This window comes from Salvelinus fontinalis, chromosome 28 (genome assembly GCF_029448725.1).
Source record: "Salvelinus fontinalis isolate EN_2023a chromosome 28, ASM2944872v1, whole genome shotgun sequence".
NCBI lineage: Eukaryota > Metazoa > Chordata > Actinopteri > Salmoniformes > Salmonidae > Salvelinus > Salvelinus fontinalis.
Window position 1 is genome coordinate 46238747 of NC_074692.1, and position 25317 is coordinate 46264063.

General features: G+C 41.1%; 1 protein-coding gene across 2 annotated transcripts in view; it reads left to right on the plus strand.

The window, feature by feature from the left end:
- LOC129826792 (protein mono-ADP-ribosyltransferase PARP8-like) overlaps positions 1–25317 on the plus strand; it is a 75870-nt gene that overhangs the window by 12271 nt on the left and 38282 nt on the right. For both annotated transcript variants that reach the window (XM_055887866.1, XM_055887867.1), the window contains exons 3-5: positions 7084–7121; positions 20622–20711; positions 21139–21209. In XM_055887866.1, coding sequence (XP_055743841.1) covers positions 7084–7121; positions 20622–20711; positions 21139–21209 — 199 coding nt within the window. The remainder of the gene's footprint in view (positions 1–7083; positions 7122–20621; positions 20712–21138; positions 21210–25317) is intronic.

Here is a 25317-nt window from a genome sequence, read left to right on the forward strand (position 1 = left end):
TACATACACCTTAGCCAAATACATTTAAACTCAGTTTTTCACATGACATTTAATCCTAGTAAAAATCCCCTGTCTTAGGTCAGTTAGAATCAGCACTTTATTTTAAGAATGTGAAATGTCAGAATAATATTAAAGCGAATTATTTATTTCAGCTTTTATTTCTTTCATCACGTTCCCAGTGGGTCAGAAGTTTACATGCACTCAATTAGTATTTGGTAGCATTGCCTTTAAATTGTTTAACTTGGATCAAACGTTTCAGGTAGCCGTCCACAAGCTTCCCACAATAAGTTGGGTGAATTTTGGCCCATTCCTCCTGACAGAGCTGGTGTAACTGAGTCAGGTTTGTAGACCTCCTTGTTCGCACATGCTTTTTCAGTTCTGCCCACAAATTTTCTATGGGATTGAGGTCAGGGCTTTGTGATGGTCACTCCAATACCTTGACTTTGTTGTCCTTAAGCCATTTTGCCACAACTTTGGAAGTATGCTTGGGGTCATTGTCCATTTGGAAGACCCATTTGCGACCAAGCTTTAACTTCCCGACTAATGTCTTGAGATGTTGCTTCAATATGTCCACATCATTTTCCAGCCTCATGATGCCATCTATTTTGTGAAGTGCACCAGTCCCTCCTGCAGCAAAGCACCCCCACAATATGATGCTGCCACCCCTGTGCGGTTCACGGTTGGGATGGTGTTCTTCGGCTTGCAAGCTTCCCCCTTAATCCTCCAAACAAAACGATGGTCATTATGGCCAAACAGTTCTATTTTTGTTTCATCAGACCAGAGGACATTTCTCCAAAAAGTACGATCTTTGTCCCCATGTGCAGTTGAAAACCGTAGTCTGGCTTTTTTATGATGGTTTTGGAGCAGTGGCTTCTTCTTTACTGTGGATATAGATACTTTTGTACTTATTTCCTCCAGCATCTTCACAAGGTTCTTTGCTGTTGTTCTGGGATTGATTTGCACTTTTCGCACCAAAGTACGTTCATCTCTGGGAGACAGAACGCATCTCCTTCCTGAGCGTTTTGACTGCTGCGTGGTCCCATGGCGTTTATACTTGCGTACTATTGTTTGTACAGATGAACATGGTACCTCCAGGATGAACTAGACTTGTGGAGGTCTACTATTTTTTTCTGAGGTCTTGGATGATTTCTTTTGATTTTCCCATGATGTCAAGCAAAGAGGCACTGAGTTTGAAGGTAGGCCTTGAAATACATCCACATGTACACCTCCAATTGACTCAAATGATGTCAATTAGCCTATCAGAAGCTTCTAAAGCCATGACATAATTTTCTGTAATTTTCCAAGCTGTTTAAAGGCACAGTCAACTTAGTGTATGTAAACTTCTGACCCACTGGAATTGTGATACAGTGAATTCTAAGTGAAATAATCTGTCTGTAAAGAATTGTTTGAAAAATTACTAGTGGATGTCCTAACCGACTTGCCAAAACTATAGTTTGTTAACAAGAAATGTGTGGAGTGGTTGAAACACTTATGTTGGAGTCATTAAAACTCGTTTATGTAAACTTCAGACTTCAACTGTACATATACCAGTGTATTGGGGAAGAGCCTTGGGATGGTTTGTCAATACCGTTGAAACCATTTCATTTCAGTTTTTTAAATAAATGTAAATATTTGTAGCTTCTTTTTAAGTAAATACCTGCAGTCAACTTGTGTAATACCTTGAAGGACATAAAGAAGATTGTGTTCTTCTTTTCACCTGTCCTCAGTCATGTGGTGTTTGTTTGCAAGCACATAACGATGTGAGCCTTACAGTCACTTACTGTCGTGCGGTACGCATCAGGTGATCTAGTTACAGTATGGAATTCGCAACTAAATATCTGTGTGGTTGAAAAATGAGTTTTAATGACTACAACCTAAGAGAATGTACATTTTCGACTTCAGCTGTATATATATTTGTGTAATTGATACCTACTAGTATATGGTTAATAATGGATTTTTGAAAATGAAAAATATTCAGAGTAAAAATAATTTATTTCTAATTTTGTCATCAACATGTATTTTTTTTTTTTTCCATAGTAGGCCTATTTGACTGACAAGAGTCAATATGCCACACACTGTCACGCCCTGACCTTAGTTCCTTTGTTATGTCTCTATTTTGGTTTGGTCAGGGCGTGAGTTGGGGTGGGCATTCTATATTTTGTTCTATGTTTTGTATTTCTAGGTGTTTGGCCTGGTGTGGTTCTCAATCAGAGGCAGCTGTCAATTGTTGTCTCTGATTGAGAACCATACTTAGGTAGCCTGTTCCCACCTGTGTTTTGTGGGTAGTTGTTTTCTGTTGTGTGTCTGCACAGTATGGAATTCGCAACTAAATAGCTAGAGACCTTTTTATAACTATTAAGGTGACTGTTTGAGTAATGAGCATAATAAGATGCATTTAAGTGGTTAGCTTCTTCCATTGTTAAGGTTGTCTTGGTAACAGCAGAGAATCCCCACCTTGCGTTCTAATTATGTGTTTTGTGCAGCAACAGGGGATTCTCTGCTGTTACCAAGACTACCTTAACAATGTTCGCAATGCGTTCGTTAGCTTTTAGTTATCATTCTCTATTGGATTTTACATGTACTTGTTAGCATTGCTAACCTTCGGATTACAGAGCCTCAGTGGTGTTTGAAAACAGCGCCCCTTGTGTTTTTTTTAGTTTCGATATGACCTAATGTCCCGGCATGGCACAATGTCGGTATGAACGTAGGACAATCTGGATACCACCCAAGCCTACTCGAAACACAATCAAATCAACATTTGAAATTGTATTGGTCACATGCACCAAATACAACAGGTGTGGACTTTACAAGACTATTCCCAACAATTCAGAGTTCAAAAGTGAGACATATATTTTTTATAAATAAAAAAGGAAATAGTGCAGGGGTACCAGGTAATAACATGCCTATATACAGGAAGTACCAGGTAATAACATGGCTATATACAGGAAGTACCAGGTAATAACGTGGTTATATACAGGAAGTACCAGTACTGAGTCGATGTGCAGGGGTATCAGGTAATAACATGGCTATATACAGGGAGTACCAGGTAATAACATGGCTATATACAGGGAGTACCAGGTAATACCATGGCTATATACAGGGAGTACCAGGTAATACCATGGCTATATACAGGGAGTACCAGGTAATAACATGGCTATATACAGGGAGTACCAGGTAATTACATGGTTATATACAGGAAGTACCAGGTAATAACATGGCTATATACAGGGGTACCAGGTCATAACATGGTTATATACAGGGAGTACCAGGTAATAACATGGCTATATACAGGGAGTACCAGGTAATAACATGGCTATATACAGGAAGTACCAGGTAATAACATGGCTATATACAGGGAGTACCAGGTAATAACATGGCTATATACAGGAAGTACCAGGTAATAACATGGCTATATACAGGGGTACCAGGTAATAACAGGGGTACCAGGTAATAACATGGCTATATACAGGGAGTACCAGGTAATAACATGGCTATATACAGGGAGTACCAGGTGATAACATGGTTATATACAGGGGTACCAGGTAATAACATGGCTATATACAGGGAGTACCAGGTAATAACATGGTTATATACAGGGGTACCAGGTAATAACATGCTTATATACAGGGAGTACCAGGTAATAACATGGCTATATACAGGAAGTACCAGGTAATAACATGGCTATATACAGGGGTACCAGGTAATAACATGGCTATATACAGGGAGTACCAGGTAATAACATGGCTATATACAGGGAGTACCAGGTAATAACATGGTTATATACAGGGAGTACCAGGTAATAACATGGCTATATACAGGGGTACCAGGTAATAACATGGCTATATACAGGGAGTACCAGTACTGAGTCTATGTGCAGGGGTACCAGGTAATAGCATGGCTATATACAGGGAGTACCAGTACTGAGTCGATGTGCAGGGGTACCAGGTAATAGCATGGCTATATACATAGAGTACCAGTACTGAGTCGATGTGCAGGGGTACCAGGTAATAGCATGGCTATATACAGGGAGTACCAGTACTGAGTCGATGTGCAGGGGTACCAGGTAATAGCATGGCTATAATAGCATGGCTCATTTTGTCTATCATAATTGAAGTGTACCTATGATGAAAATGACAGGCCTCTCTCGTCTTTTTAAGTAGGAGAACTTGCACAATTGGTGGCTGACTAAATACTTTTTTGCCCCACTGTACCCTGACTCTGCGTGCAATGAATGCAAGAGAAGTGACACAATTTCCCTAGTTAATATTGCATGCTAACGTGAATTTCTTAACTAAATATGCAGGTTTAAAAAAATATACTTCTGTGTACTGATTTGAAGAAAGGCATTGATGTTTATGGTTAAGTACGTTTGTGCAACGATTGTGCTTTTTTTCGCAAATGCGCTTCTGTTAAATCATCACCCGCTTGGCGAAGTAGGCTGCGATTCGATTGATTATATGCAACACAGGACAAGCTAGATAAACTAGTAATATCATCAACCATGTGTAGTTAACTAGTGATTATGTTAAGATTGATTGTTTTTTATAAGATACGTTTAATGCTAGCTAGCAACTTACCTTGGCTCCTTGCTGCACTTGCGTAACAGGTGGTCAGCCTGCCACACAGTTTCCTCCTGGATTGCAATGTATCAGCCATAATCGGCATCCAAAAATGCAGATTACCGATTGTTCTGAAACTTGAAATCGGTCCTAATTAATCGGCCATGCCGGTCGACCTCTAGTCTGAGCACTGATGGTGGGATTGTACGTTCCTGGTGTAACTCGGGCAGTTGTTGTTGCCATCCTGTACCTGTCCCGCAGGTGTGATGTTCGGATGTACCGATCCTGTGCAGGTGTTGTTACACGTAGTCTGCCACTACGAGGACGATCAGCTGTCCCTCCTGTCTCCCTGTAGCGCTGTCTTAAGCATCTCACAGTACGGACATTGCAATTGATTGCCCTGGCCACATCTGCAGTCCTCATGCCTCCTTGCAGCATGCCTAAGGCACGTTCACGCAGATGAGCAGGGACCCTGGGCATCTTTCTTTTGGGGTTTTTCAGAGTCAGTAGAAAGGCCTCTTTAGTGTCCTAAGTTTTCATAACTGTGATCTTAATTGCCTACCGTCTGTAAGCTGTTAGTGTCTTAACAACCATTCCACAGGTGGATGTTCATTAATTGTTTATGGTTCATTGAACAAGCATGGGAAACATTGTGTAAACCTCTTTACAATGAAGATCTGTGAAGTTATTTGGATTTTTACGAATTATCTTTGAAAGACAGGGTCCTGAAAAAGGGACGTTTCTTTTTTTTGCTGTGTTTAGTTAGCTGCTAGCTAGCTAGTTAATCAATGTACTGAGTCAGAGCAAGCGTAGCTAGCTATACAGCCTAATACCAGTGATGGTGTAGACCTTAATCTGCATGTTGTTTGTGCAACAGTATTTTATAAATCAATGCGAAATAGGCGAAGAATGAACATGTTAGCAACATGAAGTAGCTAAGAGATTAATGTCCTGCACTGTGACCATCAGCCAGACATCGCTGGCTGGCATCTGGTACTGCAGTATGTAACCGTCAGCCAGACATCGCTGGTTGGCATCTAGTACTGCAGTATGTCACCATCAGCCAGACATCGCTGGTTGGCATCTAGTACTGCAGTATGTCACCATCAGCCAGACATCGCTGGCTGGCATCTAGTACTGCAGTATGTCACCATCAGCCAGACATCGCTGGCTGGCATCTGGTACTGCAGTATGTCACCATCAGCCAGACATCGCTGGCTGGCATCTAGTACTGCAGTATGTCACCATCAGCCAGACTTCGCTGGCTGGCATCTAGTACTGCAGTATGTCACCATCAGCCAGACATCGCTGGCTGGCATCTAGTACTGCAGTATGTCACCATCAGCCAGACATCGCTGGCTGGCATCTAGTACTGCAGTATGTCACCATCAGCCAGACATCGCTGGCTGGCATCTAGTACTGCAGTATGTCACCATCAGCCAGACATCGCTGGTTGGCATCTAGTACTGCAGTATGTCACCGTCAGCCAGACATCGCTGGTTGGCATCTAGTACTGCAGTATGTCACCATCAGCCAGACATCGCTGGTTGGCATCTGGTACTGCAGTATGTCACCATCAGCCAGACATCGCTGGCTGGCATCTAGTACTGCAGTATGTCACCATCATCCAGACATCGCTGGCTGGCATCTAGTACTGCAGTATGTCACCATCATCCAGACATCGCTGGCTGGCATCTAGTACTGCAGTATGTCACCGTCAGCCAGACATTGATGGCTGGCATCTGGTTCTGCAGTATGTCACCATCAGCCAGACATTGATGGCTGGCATCTGGTACTGCAGTATGTCACCATCAGCCAGACATCGCTGGTTGGCATCTAGTACTGCAGTATGTCACCATCAGCCAGACATCGCTGGCTGGCATCTAGTACTGCAGTATGTCACCGTCAGCCAGACATCGCTGGCTGGCATCTAGTACTGCAGTATGTCACCGTCGGCCACATGTCACATCGCTGGGTCGTGGAGTATGGGGGGGTGGGGGGTGAGAGGGGAGTGAGGAAATGGGCCGGAGGGGGGGCTGGCTGCCAATGCGCCTGATGATCTATTGAGCCACACAGAGCTGCTCAGGCTTCCAGTTTCACCGGCTCCAGTGTTAAGTCAACCAGGAACTATTGCGCCAGGTTAATTTAGGATCTTATTGATCCTCCCTGCTTCTACACCTGCATTGCTTGCTGTTTGGGGTTTTAGGCTGGGGGTTTCTGTACAGCACTTTGAGATATCAGCTGATGTAAGAAGGGCTATATAAATATATTTGATTCGAAATTTGATTTGATATTGAAGCTTACACACTCAGATCACAGGAGAGACGATACAGTAATGCACTGGTTTATAAGCCCAACTGGTTTCTGGGTATTTTTCCATTTACTGTAACTCTACATGGCCACTGTTCACACCTGCCTCGTTCTGTCACTCTGACAACTGTTGACGTGAAAGGGGCTTTGTAAAGGAATTTGATGGATTATAACGGGGATATTATGTGGTAATGTTTTCTCTCTTCTCCCTCAGGGTGTCCTACTCTGTGCACGTCTCTGATGACTACCCAGGTAAGAGACTGCGTCTTCACTGTGTCTCTGCATGTTTGTAGTCATTATACTACCACGAGATGTAATGACAGTCTTATGAAGGCTTCATAGAAACAAACAAGTTGACTAGCGTTTTTAAAGTGCACAGTGTGAGAAGCCATATTCACAGAGAGGTACCCAGCTCACCATCTAGGTATGATCATATTATCATATCTTATATGCTGAGCTGCCATCATGCATGATATTAGTTGCCTGACCCCTGACCTCTAACCTCAGAGTGACTCACATCGGGACTCAGTGCCTGGGAGCGTCCAATAAGACCATGGCACTTGTTGCACAACGCCTCCGTAGATTCTAAAACTAGAGTATCCATCCCCAATAGCACCCTATTCCCTATATAGTACCCCTAGGACTCTTGGCACCCTATTCCCTATATAGTGCCCATAGGACTCTGGTCAAATGTAGTACACTACAAAGGGAATATAGTCTAAATGTATTTGTCAGACTTTATCTGTACCAGTACCAGGAGCTATATACAGGAAGTACCAGATCAATGTGGAGCTATATACAGGGAGTACCAGATCAATGTGGAGCTATATACAGGAAGTACCAGATCAATATGGAGCTATATACAGGAAATGCCAGATCAATGTGGAGCTATATACAGGAAGTACCAGATCAATGTGGACCTATATACAGGGCGTACCAGATCAATGTGGAGCTATATACAGGAAGTACCAGATCAATATGGAGCTATATACAGGAAATGCCAGATCAATGTGGAGCTATATACAGGAAGTACCAGATCAATATGGAGCTATATACAGGAAGTACCAGATCAATGTGGAGCTATATACAGGGAGTACCAGTACCAGATCAATGTGGAGATATATACAGGGAGTACCAAAACCAGATCAATGTGGAACTATATACAGGAAATGCCAGATCAATATGGAGCTATATACAGGAAGTACCAGATCAATGTGGAGCTATATACAGGGAGTACGAGATCAATGTGGAGCTATATACAGGGAGTACGAGATCAATGTGGAGCTATATACAGGAAATGCCAGATCAATGTGGAGCTATATACAGGAAGTACCAGATCAATGTGGAGCTATATACAGGAAGTACCAGATCAATATGGAGCTATATACAGGAAATGCCAGATCAATGTGGAGCTATATACAGGAAGTACCAGATCAATGTGGAGCTATATACAGGGAGTACCAGATCAATATGGAGCTATATACAGGGAGTACCAGATCAATGTGGAGCTATATACAGGAAATGCCAGATCAATGTGGAGCTATATACAGGAAGTACCAGATCAATATGGAGCTATATACAGGAAGTACCAGATCAATATGGAGCTATATACAGGGAGTACCAGATCAATGTGGAGCTATATACAGGAAATGCCAGATCAATGTGGAGCTATATACAGGGAGTACCAGATCAATGTGGAGCTATATACAGGAAGTACCAGATCAATGTGGAGCTATATACAGGAAGTACCAGATCAATGTGGAGCTATATACAGGAAGTACCAGATCAATATGGAGCTATATACAGGGAGTACCAGATCAATGTGGAGCTATATACAGGGAGTACCAGATCAATGTGGAGCTATATACAGGGAGTACCAGATCAATGTGGAGCTATATACAGGGAGTACCAGTGCCAGATCAATGTGGAGCTATATACAGGGAGTACCAGATCAATGTGGAGCTATATACAGGGAGTACCAGATCAATGTGGAGCTATATACAGGGAGTACCAGTACCAGATCAATGTGGAACTATATACAGGGAGTACCAGATCAATGTGGAGCTATATACAGGGAGTACCAACACCAGATCAATGTGGAGCTATATACAGGGAGTACCAGATCAATGTGGAGCTATATACAGGGAGTACCAGATCAATGTGGAGCTATATACAGGAAGTACCAGATCAATGTGGAGCTATATACAGGAAGTACCAGATCAATGTGGAGCTATATACAGGGAGTACCAGATCAATGTGGAGCTATATACAGGAAGTACTAGATCAATGTGGAGCTATATACAGGAAGTACTAGATCAATGTGGAGCTATATACAGGAAGTACCAGATCAATGTGGAGCTATATACAGGGAGAACCAGATCAATGTGGAGCTATATACAGGAAGTACCAGATCAATGTGGAGCTATATACAGGGAGTACCAGTACCAGATCAATGTGGAGATATATACAGGGAGTACCAAAACCAGATCAATGTGGAACTATATACAGGAAATGCCAGATCAATATGGAGCTATATACAGGAAGTACCAGATCAATGTGGAGCTATATACAGGAAGTACCAGATCAATATGGAGCTATATACAGGAAATGCCAGATCAATGTGGAGCTATATACAGGAAGTACCAGATCAATGTGGAGCTATATACAGGGAGTACCAGATCAATGTGGAGCTATATACAGGAAGTACCAGATCAATGTGGAGCTATATACAGGAAGTACTAGATCAATGTGGAGCTATATACAGGAAGTACCAGATCAATGTGGAGCTATATACAGGGAGTACCAGATCAATGTGGAGCTATATACAGGAAGTACTAGATCAATGTGGAGTTATATACAGGAAGTACCAGATCAATGTGGAGCTATATACAGGGAGAACCAGATCAATGTGGAGCTATATACAGGAAGTACCAGATCAATGTGGAGCTATATACAGGGAGTACCAGTACCAGATCAATGTGGAGCTATACATGACTGACTTCATGTCTTAAAGTAATAATTGACTGCCGTTTCTCTTTACTTATTTGACCTATTCTTACCATAATATGGACTTGGTCTTTTACCAAATAGGGCTATATTCTGTGTAACAACCCTACCTTGTCACAACACAACTGATTGGGTCAAACGCATTAAGAAGGAAAGAAATTCCACAAATTAACTTTTATCAAGGCACACCTGTTAATTGAAATGCATTCCAGGTGACTACCTCATGAAGCTGAACACTCATGAACACGGGCACCCTCATAGATATCATCCTAACCAACTTGCCCTCTAAATACACTTCTGCTGTTTTCAACCAAGATCTCAGCGATCACTGCCTTATTGCCTGCATCCGTAATGGGTCAGCGGTCAAACGACCTCCACTCATCACTGTCAAACGCTCCCTGAAACACTTCAGCGAGCAGGCCTTTCTAATCGACCTGGCCGGTGTATCCTGGATATTGATCTCATCCTGTCAGTAGAGGATGCCTGGTTATTTTTTTTAAAATGCCTTCCTCACTGTAAAGTTCATAGAAACATGTCAAATGGTGTTTATATTCAACCCTCAGGTTGTTTTTAGCCTAAATAATCTATAATATTTCAACCGGACAATAACGTCGTCAATTTAAAAGGTCAACAAGAAAGGCACTCTCTCGGTCTCGCGCATGAAAAAGCTCTGTGACACTTTAGGGTCCACTCATTCAGACTGCTCTTACTTCCTCATTTTTCAGAATACAGGCCTGAAACAATTTCTAAAGACTGTTGACATCTAGTGGAAGGCATAGAAACTGCAATTTGAGTCCTAAGTCAATGGATACTGTAATGGCATTGAATGGAAAACTACAACAAAAGAAGAAAACGACTTCCTGAATGGATTTTTCTCAGGTTTTTGCCTGCCAAATCAGTTCTGTTATACTCACAGACACTATTGTAACAGTTTTGGAAACTTTAGAGTGTTTTCTATCACAATCTACCAGTTATATGCATATCATATCTTCTGGGCCCGAGAAGCAGTTTAATTTGGGCATGCATTTCATCCAAAATTCCGAATGCTGCCCCCTACCCTAGAGAAGTTAACCTGTTTAAACATTTTGCTCACATCGGTGAGATCAGTCATCTGGAAAAACAAGGTCTTTAACGCAAGTCACAGTGTTATATATCTCAAATCGAGCATAAAAGGCATTTAGCTCATTTGGGAGTTCTGCATCGCTGGGCAGCTCACGGCTGGGTTTCCCATTGTAATTCGTTATCGTCTGTAAGCTCTGCCACATACGATGAGTGTTGGAGCCGGTGTAATAGGATGAGATCAGTCATCTGGAAAAACAAGGTCTTTAACGCAAGTCATAGTGTTATATATCTCAAATCGAGCATAAAAGGCATTTAGCTCATTTGGGAGTTCTGCATCGCTGGGCAGCTCACGGCTGGGTTTCCCATTGTAATTCGTTATCGTCTGTAAGCTCTGCCACATACGATGAGCGTTGGAGCCGGTGTAATAGGATTCCAACTTCCTCCTATATTGTCCTTTTGCTTGTTTGATGCCTTGGAGGTCATAGCAGGATTTTCTTGTATGCGTCCGTGTACTGTTCCTTGTAAGCGGTAACTCTAGCCTTTAGCCCAGTGGGGGTATTACCTATAATCCATGGTTTTTGGTTTCTTACAGTCACTGTGGGGACGACATTGTCTATACACTTCTTGATGAAGCCTGTGACTGTTGTGGTAAACTCCTCAATGCTGTCGGATGAATCCACGGGAACATATCCCAGTTGTCACGAACCGGATCGAAGTTCGTAGCAAAAGGGAGACAACATGGAGACAAGCAAAATATTTATTAAATACAATTAACAATGGTGTAATCAGTAGTGTAAGTGAGTGTTTGCATGCATAAATGTGATAATGGGGGGTGTTGAAAGGTGCCAAGCAAACAAACAAAAGGCCACAAAAATACCACAACAAAATCTATATAGGTGTCTGCATGGAGAGAGTCTCTCCAATGAATGGGGAAGAGGTGCATTTATCCAGGGACACACCCGGGCCCAGGTGTGTCCCATGTCGCTGACGACCCTCCCGGCTCCGCCCACCGACATCCTATTAAGGAAAACAAGAGCACACAAGAAACAAACAAGAAATAAGACCAAAAAAAACAGAAAGCTTGAGCGTGCATAACTATTCACCCTCCTAAAGTCAATACTTTGTAGAGCCACCTTTTTCAGCAATTACAACTGTAAGTATCTTTGGGTATGTCTCTATAAGCTTGGCACATCTAGCCACTGGGATTTTTGCCCATTCTTCAAGGCAAAACTGCTCCAGCTCCTTCAAGTTGGATGGGTTCCGTTGGTGTACAGCAATCTTTAAGTCATACCACAGATTCTCAATTGGATTGAGGTCTGGGCTTGGACTAGGCCATTCCAAGACATTTAAATGTTTCCCCTTAAACCACTAGACTGTTGTTTTAGCAGTATGCTTAGGGTCATTTTCCTGCTGGAAGATGGACCTCCGTCCCAGTCTCAAATCTCTTGATGACTGAAACAGGTTTCCCTCAAGTATTTCCCTGTATTTAGCGACATGCATCATTCCTTCAATTCTGACCAGTTTCCCAGTCCCTGCCGATGAAAAAACGTCCCCACAGCATGATGCTGCCACCACCATGCTTCACTGTGGGGATGTTGTTCTCGGGGTGATGAGAGGTGTTGTGTTTGTGCCAGACATAGCGCTTTCCTTGATGGCCAAAAAGCTAAATTTGAGTCTCATCTCAAAAGAGTACCTTCTTCCATGTTTGGGGAGTCTCCCACATGCCTTTTGGTGAACACCAAATGTGTTTGCTTATTTTTTTCTTTAAGCAATGGCTTTTTTCTGGACACTCTTCCGTACAGCCCAGCTCTGGAGTGTACAGCTTAAAGTGGTCCTATGGACAGTTACTCCAATCTCCGCTGTGGAGCTTTGCAGCTCCTTCAGGGTTATCTTTGGTCTTTTTGTTGCCTCTCTGATTAATGCTCTCCTTGCCTGGTTGATGAGGTTTTGGTGGGCGGCCCTCTCTTGGCAGGTTTGTTGTGATGCCATATTCTTACTATTTTTTATGATGGATTTAATGATGCTCTGTGGGATGTTCAAAGCTTCTGATATTTTTTTATAACCCAACCCTGATCTGTACTTCTCCACAACTTTGCCCCTGACCTGTTTGGAGAGCTCCTTGGTCTTCATGGTGCCGCTTGCTTGGTGGTGCCCCTTGCTTAGTGGTGTTGCAGACTCTGGGGCCTTTCGACACAGGTGTATATAAACTGAGATCATGTGACAGATCATGTGACACGTAGTTTGCACAGGTGGACGTTATTTAACTAATTATGTGACTTCTGAAGGTATTTGGCACCACTTTTCCTTTTTACGTTTTTTTTTTTTCATTCAGTTCATCAATTTTTATTATTTTGTGTATGTCCATTACATGAAATCCAAATAAAAATCAATTTAAATTACAGGTTGTAATGTAATTTAATAGGAAAAATGCCAAAGGGAGGTGAATACTGGTGAGAGCCTAGACAATGTTTAAAGGAGCAAAGAAAACTTTTAGTTTGACAGAATATGCAGTGTGTGTTTCTTTAGTCCAGCATTCCTGATTTGGATAGAAAATACATCACATAGAAATGGAACTAGTGACAGTTGGATGTTTGTTTTAATCCCATGGATGGACAGCTGGTGACGAGAAAATGATTTATCATCATTATGACAAAATAATATATATAAATGCATTGTTGTAACCTTTCTGGATTGGTCTTTTTGGAACCAAATTATGATAAGTGTACTGTATTATGTATTGGATCACTAAAACATGAAACTTTTACATTACTGTGTAGTTTACCAATAAAATGGTCTGACGGTGAAGTGGACATACTTGGTATTCATATCCCGAAAGAAAGAAATGATCACTCTACACACAATACCCCATGATGACATCACAGTACCCCATGATGACATCACAGTACCCCATGATGACATCACAATACCCAATGATGACAAAACAAAAACAGGTTTTTAGAAATGTTTTGCACATTTATTAAAAAAAAAAAATGAAAATGCATACCTTATTTACATAAGTATTCAGACCCTTTGCTATGAGACTCAAAACTGAGCTCAGGTGCATCCTGTTTCCATTGATCATCCTTGAGATGTTTCCACAACAACCTGTGGTAAATTCAATTGATTGGACATGATTTGGAAAGGCACACACCTGTCTATATAAGGTCCCACAGTTGACAGCGCATGTCAGAGCAAAAACCAAGCCTGGAGGTCAAAGGAATTGTCCGTAGAGCTCCAAGACAGGATTGTGTCGAGGCACAGATCTGGGGAAGGGTACCAACACATTTCTGCAGCATTGAAAGTCCCCAAGAACACAGTGGCCTCCATCATTCTTCAATGGAAGAAGTTTGGAACCACCAAGACTCTTCCTAGAGCTGGCCGCTCGGCCAAACTGAGCAATCAGGGGAGAAGGGCCTTGGTCAGGAAGTTGACCAAGAACCTATGGTCACACTGACATAGCTGCAGAGTTCCTCTGTGGAGATGGGAGAACCTTCCAGAAGAACAACCATCTCTGCAGCACTCTACCAATCAGGCCTTTACGGTAGAGCAGCCAGACGGAAGCCACTCCTCAGTAAAAGGCACATGATATCCCTAGTCACCTAAAGGACTCTGACCATCAACAACAAGATTCTCTGTTCTGATGAATCCAAGATTGAACTCTTTGGCCTGAATGCCAAGCGTCACATCTGGAAGAAACATGGCACCATCCCTACGGTGAAACATTGTGGTGGCAGAATCATGCTGTGGGGATGTTTTTCAATGGCAGGGTCTGGGAGACTAGACGGGATTGAGGGAAAGATGAACGGAGCAAAGTATGTTAGATCTTTGATGAAAACCTGCTCCAGAGCACTCAGCACCCCAGGCTGGGGTGAAGGTTCATCTTCCAACAGGACAACGACCCTAGTCACACAGCCAAGACAACGAAGATGTGGCTTCGGGACAAGTCTCTGAATGTTCTTGAGTGGCCCAGTCAGAGCCCGGACTTGAACAGGATCGAACATTTCTAGAGAGACCTGAAAATAGCTGTGCAGTGACGCTCCCCATTCCACCTGAAAGAGCTTGAGAGGAGCTGCAGAGAAGAATGGGAGAAACTCCCCAAATACAGGTGTGCCAAGCTTGTAGCGTCATACCCAAGAAGACTTGAGGCTGTAATCACTGCCAAAGGCGCTTCAACAAAGTACTGAGTAATGGGTCTGAATACTCATGTAAATGTAATATTTCAGTTTATTTTTATAATTTGTTCAAAAAAATCAGAAACAGTTTTTGCTTTGTCATTAAGGGGTATTGTGTGTAGATTGAGGGGGAAAAATGATTTAATCCATTTTAGAATAAGGCTGTAATGTAACAAAATGTGGAAAAAGTCAAGGGGTCTGAATACTTCCCGAATGTATTTGGGGAGTTTCTCACATTACAAATAAAATATTCCATTTTTATTTAGAATGGCAAGCCAGACACAATTTAATCGGGCCTATTTATATAATGAATATGAATTCAGAGTGCAGAAATGATTCAATATTAAAACATTGAACCTCTCACTAAAGGATTCAGTCATACCAAAGTTATTCTTAAATCCGAGCTGGTTCTCCAGCAGATTAGTAAGAATGTCTCACCCCATGTTCAAGAATGGCCTTTTAACCTTTTCATAATACAACATCTCACCTTCAGTTATTTGAAAAATGAAATTATCTCCAAAATACCGCTATTTTTAAAACAAGCCTTAGAAATTTGGTTGCAATTTCAGTTTAATCCACCAGAAAGTAATCACTTGTTGTAATATTTGTTTTACAATTGTTTTGTTGTTGAATCTTTGTAAATGACATCATCAGTAAGACTGGTGGAGTTGTCACACATGGAGCTGACAACAATATATGAAAATATCTGCTGTATTCAAAATTACAACCAACTAACAGCAGCATTATGGAAGGGGGAGAAAGTAAGGAACTTGTCTGTCGGCGTTAAAGACCAATTGGTTAAAGAAAATTGTGATAAGTAAAAAAAGTATACAAGTTTCATTTAAGGAAACAAAAATGGTAAGGAAACAACGACTAAAAACTGTGCAATATAGATCGTTGGGGATTTTCGATGTACCGATTCCACGGCGTATGGTTTATGAACTGATACGCAATATGATGCCGGAATCAAAACGTAATTTGTCAATTTAAATGACTATCTAAAATTATTGTAACCAATAGAATGTTAATATATATTGGGGATACAACCATCCCAGCTCTGTAGATTTTGCTGCGAAGAGACCGAATCATTAGATCATTTTGTTCTGCTACTGTCCTTCTATAGCTTGTTTTCGGTTGCAGTTTCTGGAATGGTGGAAGAATTAGAACATTTACCTGAAGCTAACTCTGCAAATAGCAGTGCTGGGTGATTTTTGAAAAGTCCTAATCAATAATATATTACTCTTAGCAAAAATCTTTCTTTCATTTATAATCTTTAGAAACTACGAGAATCGGTTCAGAACTTTTGTGAAACAGCACAGTTGAAATATATATGGCAAATAGAATCTGTACTGGATGGTGTTCAGAGACCGATGGGAGGGGTTGAGGAGAGCTGAAGGGTGGGACTGGATGGTGTTTAGAGACCGATGGGAGGGGTTGAGGAGAGCTGAAGGGTGGGACTGGATGGTGTTTAGAGACCGATGGGAGGGGTTGAGGAGAGCTGAAGGGTGGGACTGGATGGTGTTCAGAGACCGATGGGAGGGGTTGAGGAGAGCTGAAGGGTGGGACTGGATGGTGTTCAGAGACCGATGGGAGGGGTTGAGGAGAGCTGAAGGGTGGGACTGGATGGTGTTTAGAGACCGATGGGAGGGGTTGAGGAGAGCTGAAGGGTGGGACTGGATGGTGTTCAGAGATAGATGGGAGGGGTTGAGGAGAGCTGAAGGGTGGGACTGGATGGTGTTCAGAGACCGATGGGAGGGGTTGAGGAGAGCTGAAGGGTGGGACTGGATGGTGTTCAGAGACCGATGGGAGGGGTTGAGGAGAGCTGAAGGGTGGGACTGGATGGTGTTTAGAGACCGATGGGAGGGGTTGAGGAGAGCTGAAGGGTGGGACTGGATGGTGTTCAGAGATAGATGGGAGGGGTTGAGGAGAGCTGAAGGGTGGGACTGGATGGTGTTCAGAGACCGATGGGAGGGGTTGAGGAGAGCTGAAGGGTGGGACTGGATGGTGTTCAGAGACCGATGGGAGGGGTTGAGGGGAGCTGAAGGGTGGGACTGGATGGTGTTCAGAGATAGATGGGAGGGGTTGAGGAGAGCTGAAGGGTGGGACTGGATGGTGTTCAGAGACCGATGGGAGGGGTTGAGGAGAGCTGAAGGGTGGGACTGGATGGTGTTCAGAGACCGATGGGAGGGGTCGAGGAGAGCTGAAGGGTGGGACTGGATGGTGTTCAGAGACCGATAGGAGGGGTTGAGGAGAGCTGAAGGGTGGGACTGGATGGTGTTCAGAGACCGATGGGAGGGGTTGAGGGGAGGATGGGACTGGATGGTGTTCAGAGACCGATGGGAGGGGTTGAGGAGAGCTGAAGGGTGGGACTGGATGGTGTTCAGAGACCGATGGGAGGGGTTGAGGAGAGCTGAAGGATGGGACTGGATGGTGTTCAGAGACCGATGGGAGGGGTTGAGGAGAGCAGGATGGTGAGACTAAAAACAACAAGATTACTCATGTAAAATATACTGTGTCCATAAAATGTATATATTATATGTATAAGCTGGAAGTAGAAACCTAAGTGTTGTTGTCCATTAGTTTACTCCCATTAGGGGAGGAGTGGTAGGGTTAGGAGAAAATAGTAAAGGAATATATATTACAAACACACATCTCAACATCAACTGTTCAGAGGAGACTGAATGAATCAGGCCTTCATGGTCGAAATGCTGCAAAGTAACCACTACTTAAAGGACACCAATAATAAGAAAAGATTTGCTTGGGCCAAGAAACACGAACAATGGACATTAGACTGGTGGAAATCTGTCCTTTGGTCTGATGAGTACAAATGTGCAATTTTTTTTGGTTCCAAACGCCGTGTCTTTGTGAGACGCAGGGCTCCCGAGTGGCACAGCATCTAAGGCACTGCATCTCAGTGTAAGAGGCGTCACTACAATCCCTGGTTCGAATCCAGGCTGTATCACATCTGGCCGTGATTGGGAGTCCCATAGGGCGGCGCACAATTGGCCCAGCGTCGTCGGGGTTTGGCCGGGGTAGGGCGTCATTGTAAATAAGAATTTGTTGTTAACTGACTTGTCTAGTTAAATAAAGGTTCAATTAAACAAATAAATGTGTGGTTCCCACCGTGAAGCATGGAAGAGGAGATGTGATGGTGTGGGGGTGCTGTGCTTTTGTGAAACTGTGAGTGATTTATTTAGAATTCAAGGCACACTTAACCAGCATGGCTACCACAGCATTCTGCAGTGATACGCCGTCCCATCTGGTTTGGGCTTAGTGGGACTGTCATTTGTTTTTCAACAGGACAATGACCCAAAACACACCTCCAGGCTGTGTAAGGGCTATTTGACCAAAAAGGAGAGTGATGGAGTGCTGCATCAGATGACCTGGCCTCCACAGTCACCGGACTACAACACAATTGAGATGGTTTGGGATGAGTTGGACCGCAGCGTGAAGGAAAAGCAGCCAACAAGTACTCAGCATATGGGAACTCCTTCAAGACTTTTGGAAAAGCATTCCTCATGAAGCTGGTTGAGAGAATGCCAAGAGTGTGCAAAACTGGCATGGGTGGCTACTTTCAAGGCAAAGGGTGGCTACTTTGAAGAATCTCAAATATTAAAATATATTTTGATTTGTTTAACACTCTTTTTTTTGGTTACTACATGATTCCATATGTGTTATTTCATAGTTTTGATGTCTTCACTATTATTCTACAATGTAGAAAATAGTAAAAATAAAGAAATATCTTTTGAATGAGTAGGTGTGTCCAAACCTTTGACTGGTACTGTGTAGATATATACACTACGTTCAACAGTTTGGGGTCACTTTGAAATGTCCTTGTTTTTCAAAGAAAAACACTTTTTTTTGTCCATTAAAATACCATCAAATTGATCATAAATACAGTGTAGACATTGTTAATGTTGTAAATGACTATTGTAGCTGGAAACGGCAGATTGTACGCCTATGTAGATATTCCATTAAAACAGAGGCCCATTATCAGCAACCATCACTCCTGTGTTCCAATGGCACATTGTGTTAGCTAATCCAAGTTTATCATTTTAAAAGGCTAATTGATCATTAGAAAACCTTCTGATAGGCCAATTGACATCATTTGAGTCAATTGGAGGTGTACCTGTGGAGTCAATTGGAGGTGTACCTGTGGATGTATTTCAAGGCCTACCTTCAAACTCAGGGCCTCTTTGCTTGACATCATGGGAAAATCTAAAGAAATCAGCTAAAGATCTCAGAAAATAATTGTAGACCTCCACAAGTCTGGTTCATCCTTGGGAGCATTTTCCAAACACCTGAAGGTACCGCGTTCATCTGTACAAACAATAGTACGCAAGTATAAACACCATGGGACCACGCAGCCGTCATACCACTCAGGAAGGAGACTGGTTCTGTCTCCTAGAGATGAACGTACTTTGCTGTGAAAAGTGCAAATCAATCCCAGAACAACAGCAAAGGACTTTGTGAAGATGCTGCAGGAAACAGGTACAAAAGTATCTATATCCACAGTAAAACGAGTCCAATATTGACATAACCTGAAAGGCCGCTCAGCAAGGAAGAAGCCACTGCTCCTAAACCGCCATAAAAAAGCCAGACTACGGTTTGCAACTGCACATGGGGACAAAGATCATACTTTTTGGAGAAATGTCCTCTGGTCTGATGAAACAAAAATAGAACTGTTTGACCATAATACCATCGTAATGTTTGGAGGAAAAGGGGGAGGCTTGCAAGCCAAAGAACACCATCCCAACCGTGAAGCACGGGGGTGGCAGCATCATGTTGTGTGGTGCTTTGCTGCAGGAGGGACTGGTGCACTTCACAAAATTGATGGCATCATGAGGCAGTAAAATTATGTGGATATATTGAAGCAACATCTCAAGACATCAGTCAGGAAGTTAAATCTTGGTTGCAAATGGGTCTTCCAAATGGACAATGACCCCAAGCATACTTCCAAAGTTGTGGCAAAATGGCTTAAGGACAACAAAGTCAAGGTATTGGAGTGGCCATCAGAAAGCCCTGACCTCAATCCTATAGAAAATTTGTGGGCAGAACTGAAAAAGCGTGTGCGAGCAAGGAGGCCTACAAACCTGACTGAGTTGCACCAGCTCTGTCAGGAGGAATGGGCCAAAATTCACCCAACTTATTGTGGGAAGCTTGTGGAAGGCTACCTGAAACGTTTGACCCAAGTTAAACTATTTAAAGGCAATGCTACCAAATACTAATTGAGTGTATGTAAACTTTTGACCCACTGGGAATGTGATGAAATAAATAAAAGCTGAAATAAATCATTCTCTCTAATATTATTCTGACATTTCACATTCTTAAAATAAAGTGCTGATCCTAACTGACCTAAGACAATTTTTACAAGGATTAAATGTCAGGAATTGTGAAAAACTGAGTTTAAATGTATTTGACTCAACGTCCGACTTTAACTGTATATGGGTTATGAGCACTTATCTAGTTAGCCTCCAAATGAAATGTCTTCTTTCTTCTTCTCTCTACCCAGACAACACATACGTGTCAAACTCTGAGAAGGAGGATGAAGTTCTAGTCACCAGAGACCAGATCCCCGTCATCTTCCACAGAATAGCAACAGGTTTGTTTGCTTATCAGACTGTCTGTAGTCTCTCTGCTGTTGTATCTCTGTTTATCAGACTGTCTGTAGTCTCTCTCTGTTGTATCTCTGTTTATCAGACTGTCTGTAGTCTCTCTCTGTTTATCAGACTGTCTGTAGTCTCTCTGCTGTTGTATCTCTGTTTATCAGACTGTCTGTAGTCTCTCTGTTGTATCTCTGTTTATCAGACTGTCTGTAGTCTCTCTCTGTTTATCAGACTGTCTGTAGTCTCTCTCTGTTGTATCTCTGTTTATCAGACTGTCTGTAGTCTCTCTCTGTTTATCAGACTGTCTGTAGTCTCTCTGCTGTTGTATCTCTGTTTATCAGACTATTTGTTGGTATAGCAGATACTTAGATGAACAGATGTCCTGGCTAACTGTGTATTGTTTTGTGTGTGTGTTGTCAACAGAGATTAGGGTCAATAATGACGCCAACTGCTGCCTGTCCATCAAGTCAAAACTTCAGCTAGACAAGAACCAGGTGAGATGTACATCACTGATTAATAACACATTATAAAGGTTCATAGCAAGTCATTAAGCATTATAACGTCAGCAATTTAATATCAGTTTGTAGAGATCTTTTTCATTGTGAACTAGTATGTAATAACTGTATAATAGTATGTAATGTGTATAACTGTATAGTATTATGTAATAACTATAATAGTATGTAATGTGTATAACTGTATAGTATTATGTAATAACTATAATAGTATGTAATGTGTATAACTGTATAGTATTATGTAATAACTATAATAGTATGTAATGTGTATAACTGTATAGTATTATGTAATAACTATAATAGTATGTAATGTGTATAACTGTATAGTATTATGTAATAACTATAATAGTATGTAATGTGTATAACTGTATAGTATTATGTAATAACTATAATAGTATGTAATGTGTATAACTGTATAGTATTATGTAATAACTATAATAGTATGTAATGTGTATAACTGTATAGTATTATGTAATAACTATAATAGTATGTAATGTGTATAACTGTATAGTATTATGTAATAACTATAATAGTATGTAATGTGTATAACTGTATAGTATTATGTAATAACTATAATAGTATGTAATGTGTGTAACTGTATAGTATTATGTAGTAACTATAATAGTATGTAATGTGTAAGAACTGTTTAGTGTGCAAATATGTTAACTGTATGGTAGTATGTAATGACTATTAGTATGTAATGTGTAGCAACGTGTGTAGTGGTGTAATAGTGTAGTGGTGTAATAGTGGTGTAATAGTGGTGTAATAGTGGTGTGGTGTAATAGTGGTGTAATAGTGGTGTAATGTAATAGTGGTGTAATGTAATAGTGGTGTAATGTATTAGGGGTGTGATGTATTAGGGGTGTAATGTAATAGTGGTGTAATAGTATAGTGGTGTAATAGTGGTGTAATAGTGGTGTAATGTAATAGTGGTGTAATGTAATAGTGGTGTAATAGTATAGTGGGTAATAGTGGTGTAATAGTGGTGTAATAGTGGTGTAATGTAATAGTGGTGTAATGTAATAGTGGTGTAATGTAATAGTGGTGTAATGTAATAGTGGTGTAATAGTGGTGTAATGTAATAGTGGTGTAATGTAATAGTGGTGTAATAGTGGTGTAATAGTGGTGCAATAGTGTAGTGGTGTAATAGTGGTGTAATAGTGGTGTAATGTAATAGTGGTGTAATGTAATAGTGGTGTAATGTAATAGTGGTGTAATGTAATAGTGGTGTAATGTAATAGTGGTGTAATAGTGGTGTAATAGTGGTGTAATAGTGGTGTAATAGTGTAGTGGTGTAATAGTGGTGTAATAGTGGTGTAATGTAATAGTGGTGTAATAGTGTAGTGGTGTAATAGTGGTGTAACAGTGGTGTAATAGTGGTGTAATAGTGGTGTAATAGTGGTGTAATAGTGGTGTAATAGTGTAGTGGTGTAATAGTGGTGTAATAGTGGTGTAATAGTGTAGTGGTGTAATAGTGGTGTAATAGTGGTGTAATGTAATAGTGGTGTAATAGTGTAGTGGTGTAATAGTGGTGTAATAGTGGTGTAATAGTGTAGTGGTGTAATAGTGGTGTAATGTAATAGTGGTGTAATAGTGTAGTGGTGTAATAGTGGTGTAATAGTGTAGTGGTGTAATAGTGGTGTAATAGTGGTGTAATGTATTAGTGGTGTAATAGTGGTGTAATGTAATAGTGGTGTAATAGTGGTGTAATGTAATAGTGGTGTAATGTAATAGTGGTGTAATAGTGGTGTTTTTGTAATAGTGGTGTAATAGTGGTGTAATAATGGTGTAATAGTAGTGTAATAGTGGTGTAATAATAGTATGTAATGTGTAAGAACTGTTTAGTGTGCAAATATGTTAACTGTATGGTAGTATGTAATGACTATTAGTATGTAATGTGTAGCAACGTGTGTAGTGGTGTAATAGTGTAGTGGTGTAATAGTGGTGTAATGTAATAGTGGTGTAATGTAATAGTGGTGTAATGTATTAGGGGTGTAATGTATTAGGGGTGTGATGTATTAGGGGTGTAATGTAATAGTGGTGTAATAGTATAGTGGTGTAATAGTGGTGTAATAGTGGTGTAATGTAATAGTGGTGTAATGTAATAGTGGTGTAATGTAATAGTGGTGTAATGTAATAGTGGTGTAATAGTATAGTGGGTAATAGTGGTGTAATAGTGGTGTAATGTAATAGTGGTGTAATGTAATAGTGGTGTAATGTAATAGTGGTGTAATAGTGGTGTAATAGTGTAGTGGTGTAATAGTGGTGTAATAGTGGTGTAATGTAATAGTGGTGTAATGTAATAGTGGTGTAATAGTGGTGTAATGTAATAGTGGTGTGGTGTAATAGTGGTGTAATAGTGGTGCAATAGTGTAGTGGTGTAATAGTGGTGTAATAGTGGTGTAATGTAATAGTGGTGTAATAGTGTAGTGGTGTAATGTAATAGTGGTGTAATAGTGTAGTGGTGTAATAGTGGTGTAATAGTGGTGTAATAGTGGTGTAATAGTGGTGTAATAGTGTAGTGGTGTAATAGTGGTGTAATATTGGTGTAATAGTGGTGTAATAGTGTAGTGGTGTAATAGTGGTGTAATAGTGGTGTAATAGTGTAGTGGTGTAATAGTGGTGTAATGTAATAGTGGTGTAATAGTGGTGTAATAGTGGTGTAATAGTGGTGTAATAGTGTAGTGGTGTAATAGTGGTGTAATGTAATAGTGGTGTAGTGGTGTAATAGTGTAGTGGTGTAATAGTGGTGTAATGTATTAGTGGTGTAATAGTGGTGTAATGTAATAGTGGTGTAATAGTGGTGTAATAGTGGTGTAATGTAATAGTGGTGTAATAGTGGTGTAATGTAATAGTGGTGTAATAGTGGTGTAATAGTGGTGTAATAGTAGTGTAATAGTGGTGTAATGTAATAGTGGTGTAATAGTGGTGTAATAGTGGTGTAATAGTGGTGTAATAGTATAGTGGGTAATAGTGGTGTAATAGTATTAGTGGTGTAATAGTGGTGTAATGTAATAGTGGTGTAATGTAATAGTGGTGTAATGTAATAGTGGTGTAATGTAATAGTGGTGTAATAGTGGTGTAATGTAATAGTGGTGTAATAGTGGTGTAATGTAATAGTGGTGTAATGTAATAGTGGTGTAATAGTGGTGTAATGTAATAGTGGTGTAATGTAATAGTGGTGTAATAGTATAGTGGGTAATAGTGGTGTAATAGTATAGTGGTGTAATAGTGGTGTAATAGTATAGTGGTGTAATAGTGGTGTAATGTAATAGTGGTGTAATGTAATAGTGGTGTAATGTATTAGGGGTGTAATGTAATAGTGGTGTAATAGTATAGTGGGTAATAGTGGTGTAATAGTATAGTGGTGTAATAGTGGTGTAATAGTGGTGTAATGTATTAGTGGTGTAATGGTGGTGTAATAGTATAGGGCTGTAATAGTGTGTAGTAATGCTGTAATAGTGTGTCGTAACGGTGTAATAGTGTGTCGTAACAGTTGTAGTAGCTGTAACAGGTGTAGTAACGGTGTAATAGTGTGTCGTAACAGTTGTAGTAGCTGTAACAGGTGTAGTAACGGTGTAATAGTGTGTAGTAACAGTTGTAGTAGCTGTAACAGGTGTAGTAACGGTGTAATAGTGTGTAGTAACAGTTGTAGTAGCTGTAACAGGTGTAGTAGCGGTGTAATAGTGTGTCGTAACAGTTGTAGTAGCTGTAACAGGTGTAGTAACGGTGTAATAGTGTGTAGTGACGGTGTAGTAGCTGTAACAGGTGTAGTAGCGGTGTAATAGTGTGTAGTGACGGTGTAGTAGCTGTAACAGGTGTAGTAGCGGTGTAATAGTGTGTAGTGACGGTGTAGTAGCTGTAACAGGTGTAGTAGCGGTGTAATAGTGTGTAGTGACGGTGTAGTAGCTGTAACAGGTGTAGTAACGGTGTAATAGTGTGTAGTGACGGTGTAGTAGCTGTAACAGGTGTAGTAGCGGTGTAATAGTGTGTAGTGACGGTGTAGTAGCTGTAACAGGTGTAGTAGCGGTGTAATAGTGTGTAGTGACGGTGTAGTAGCTGTAACAGGTGTAGTAGCGGTGTAATAGTG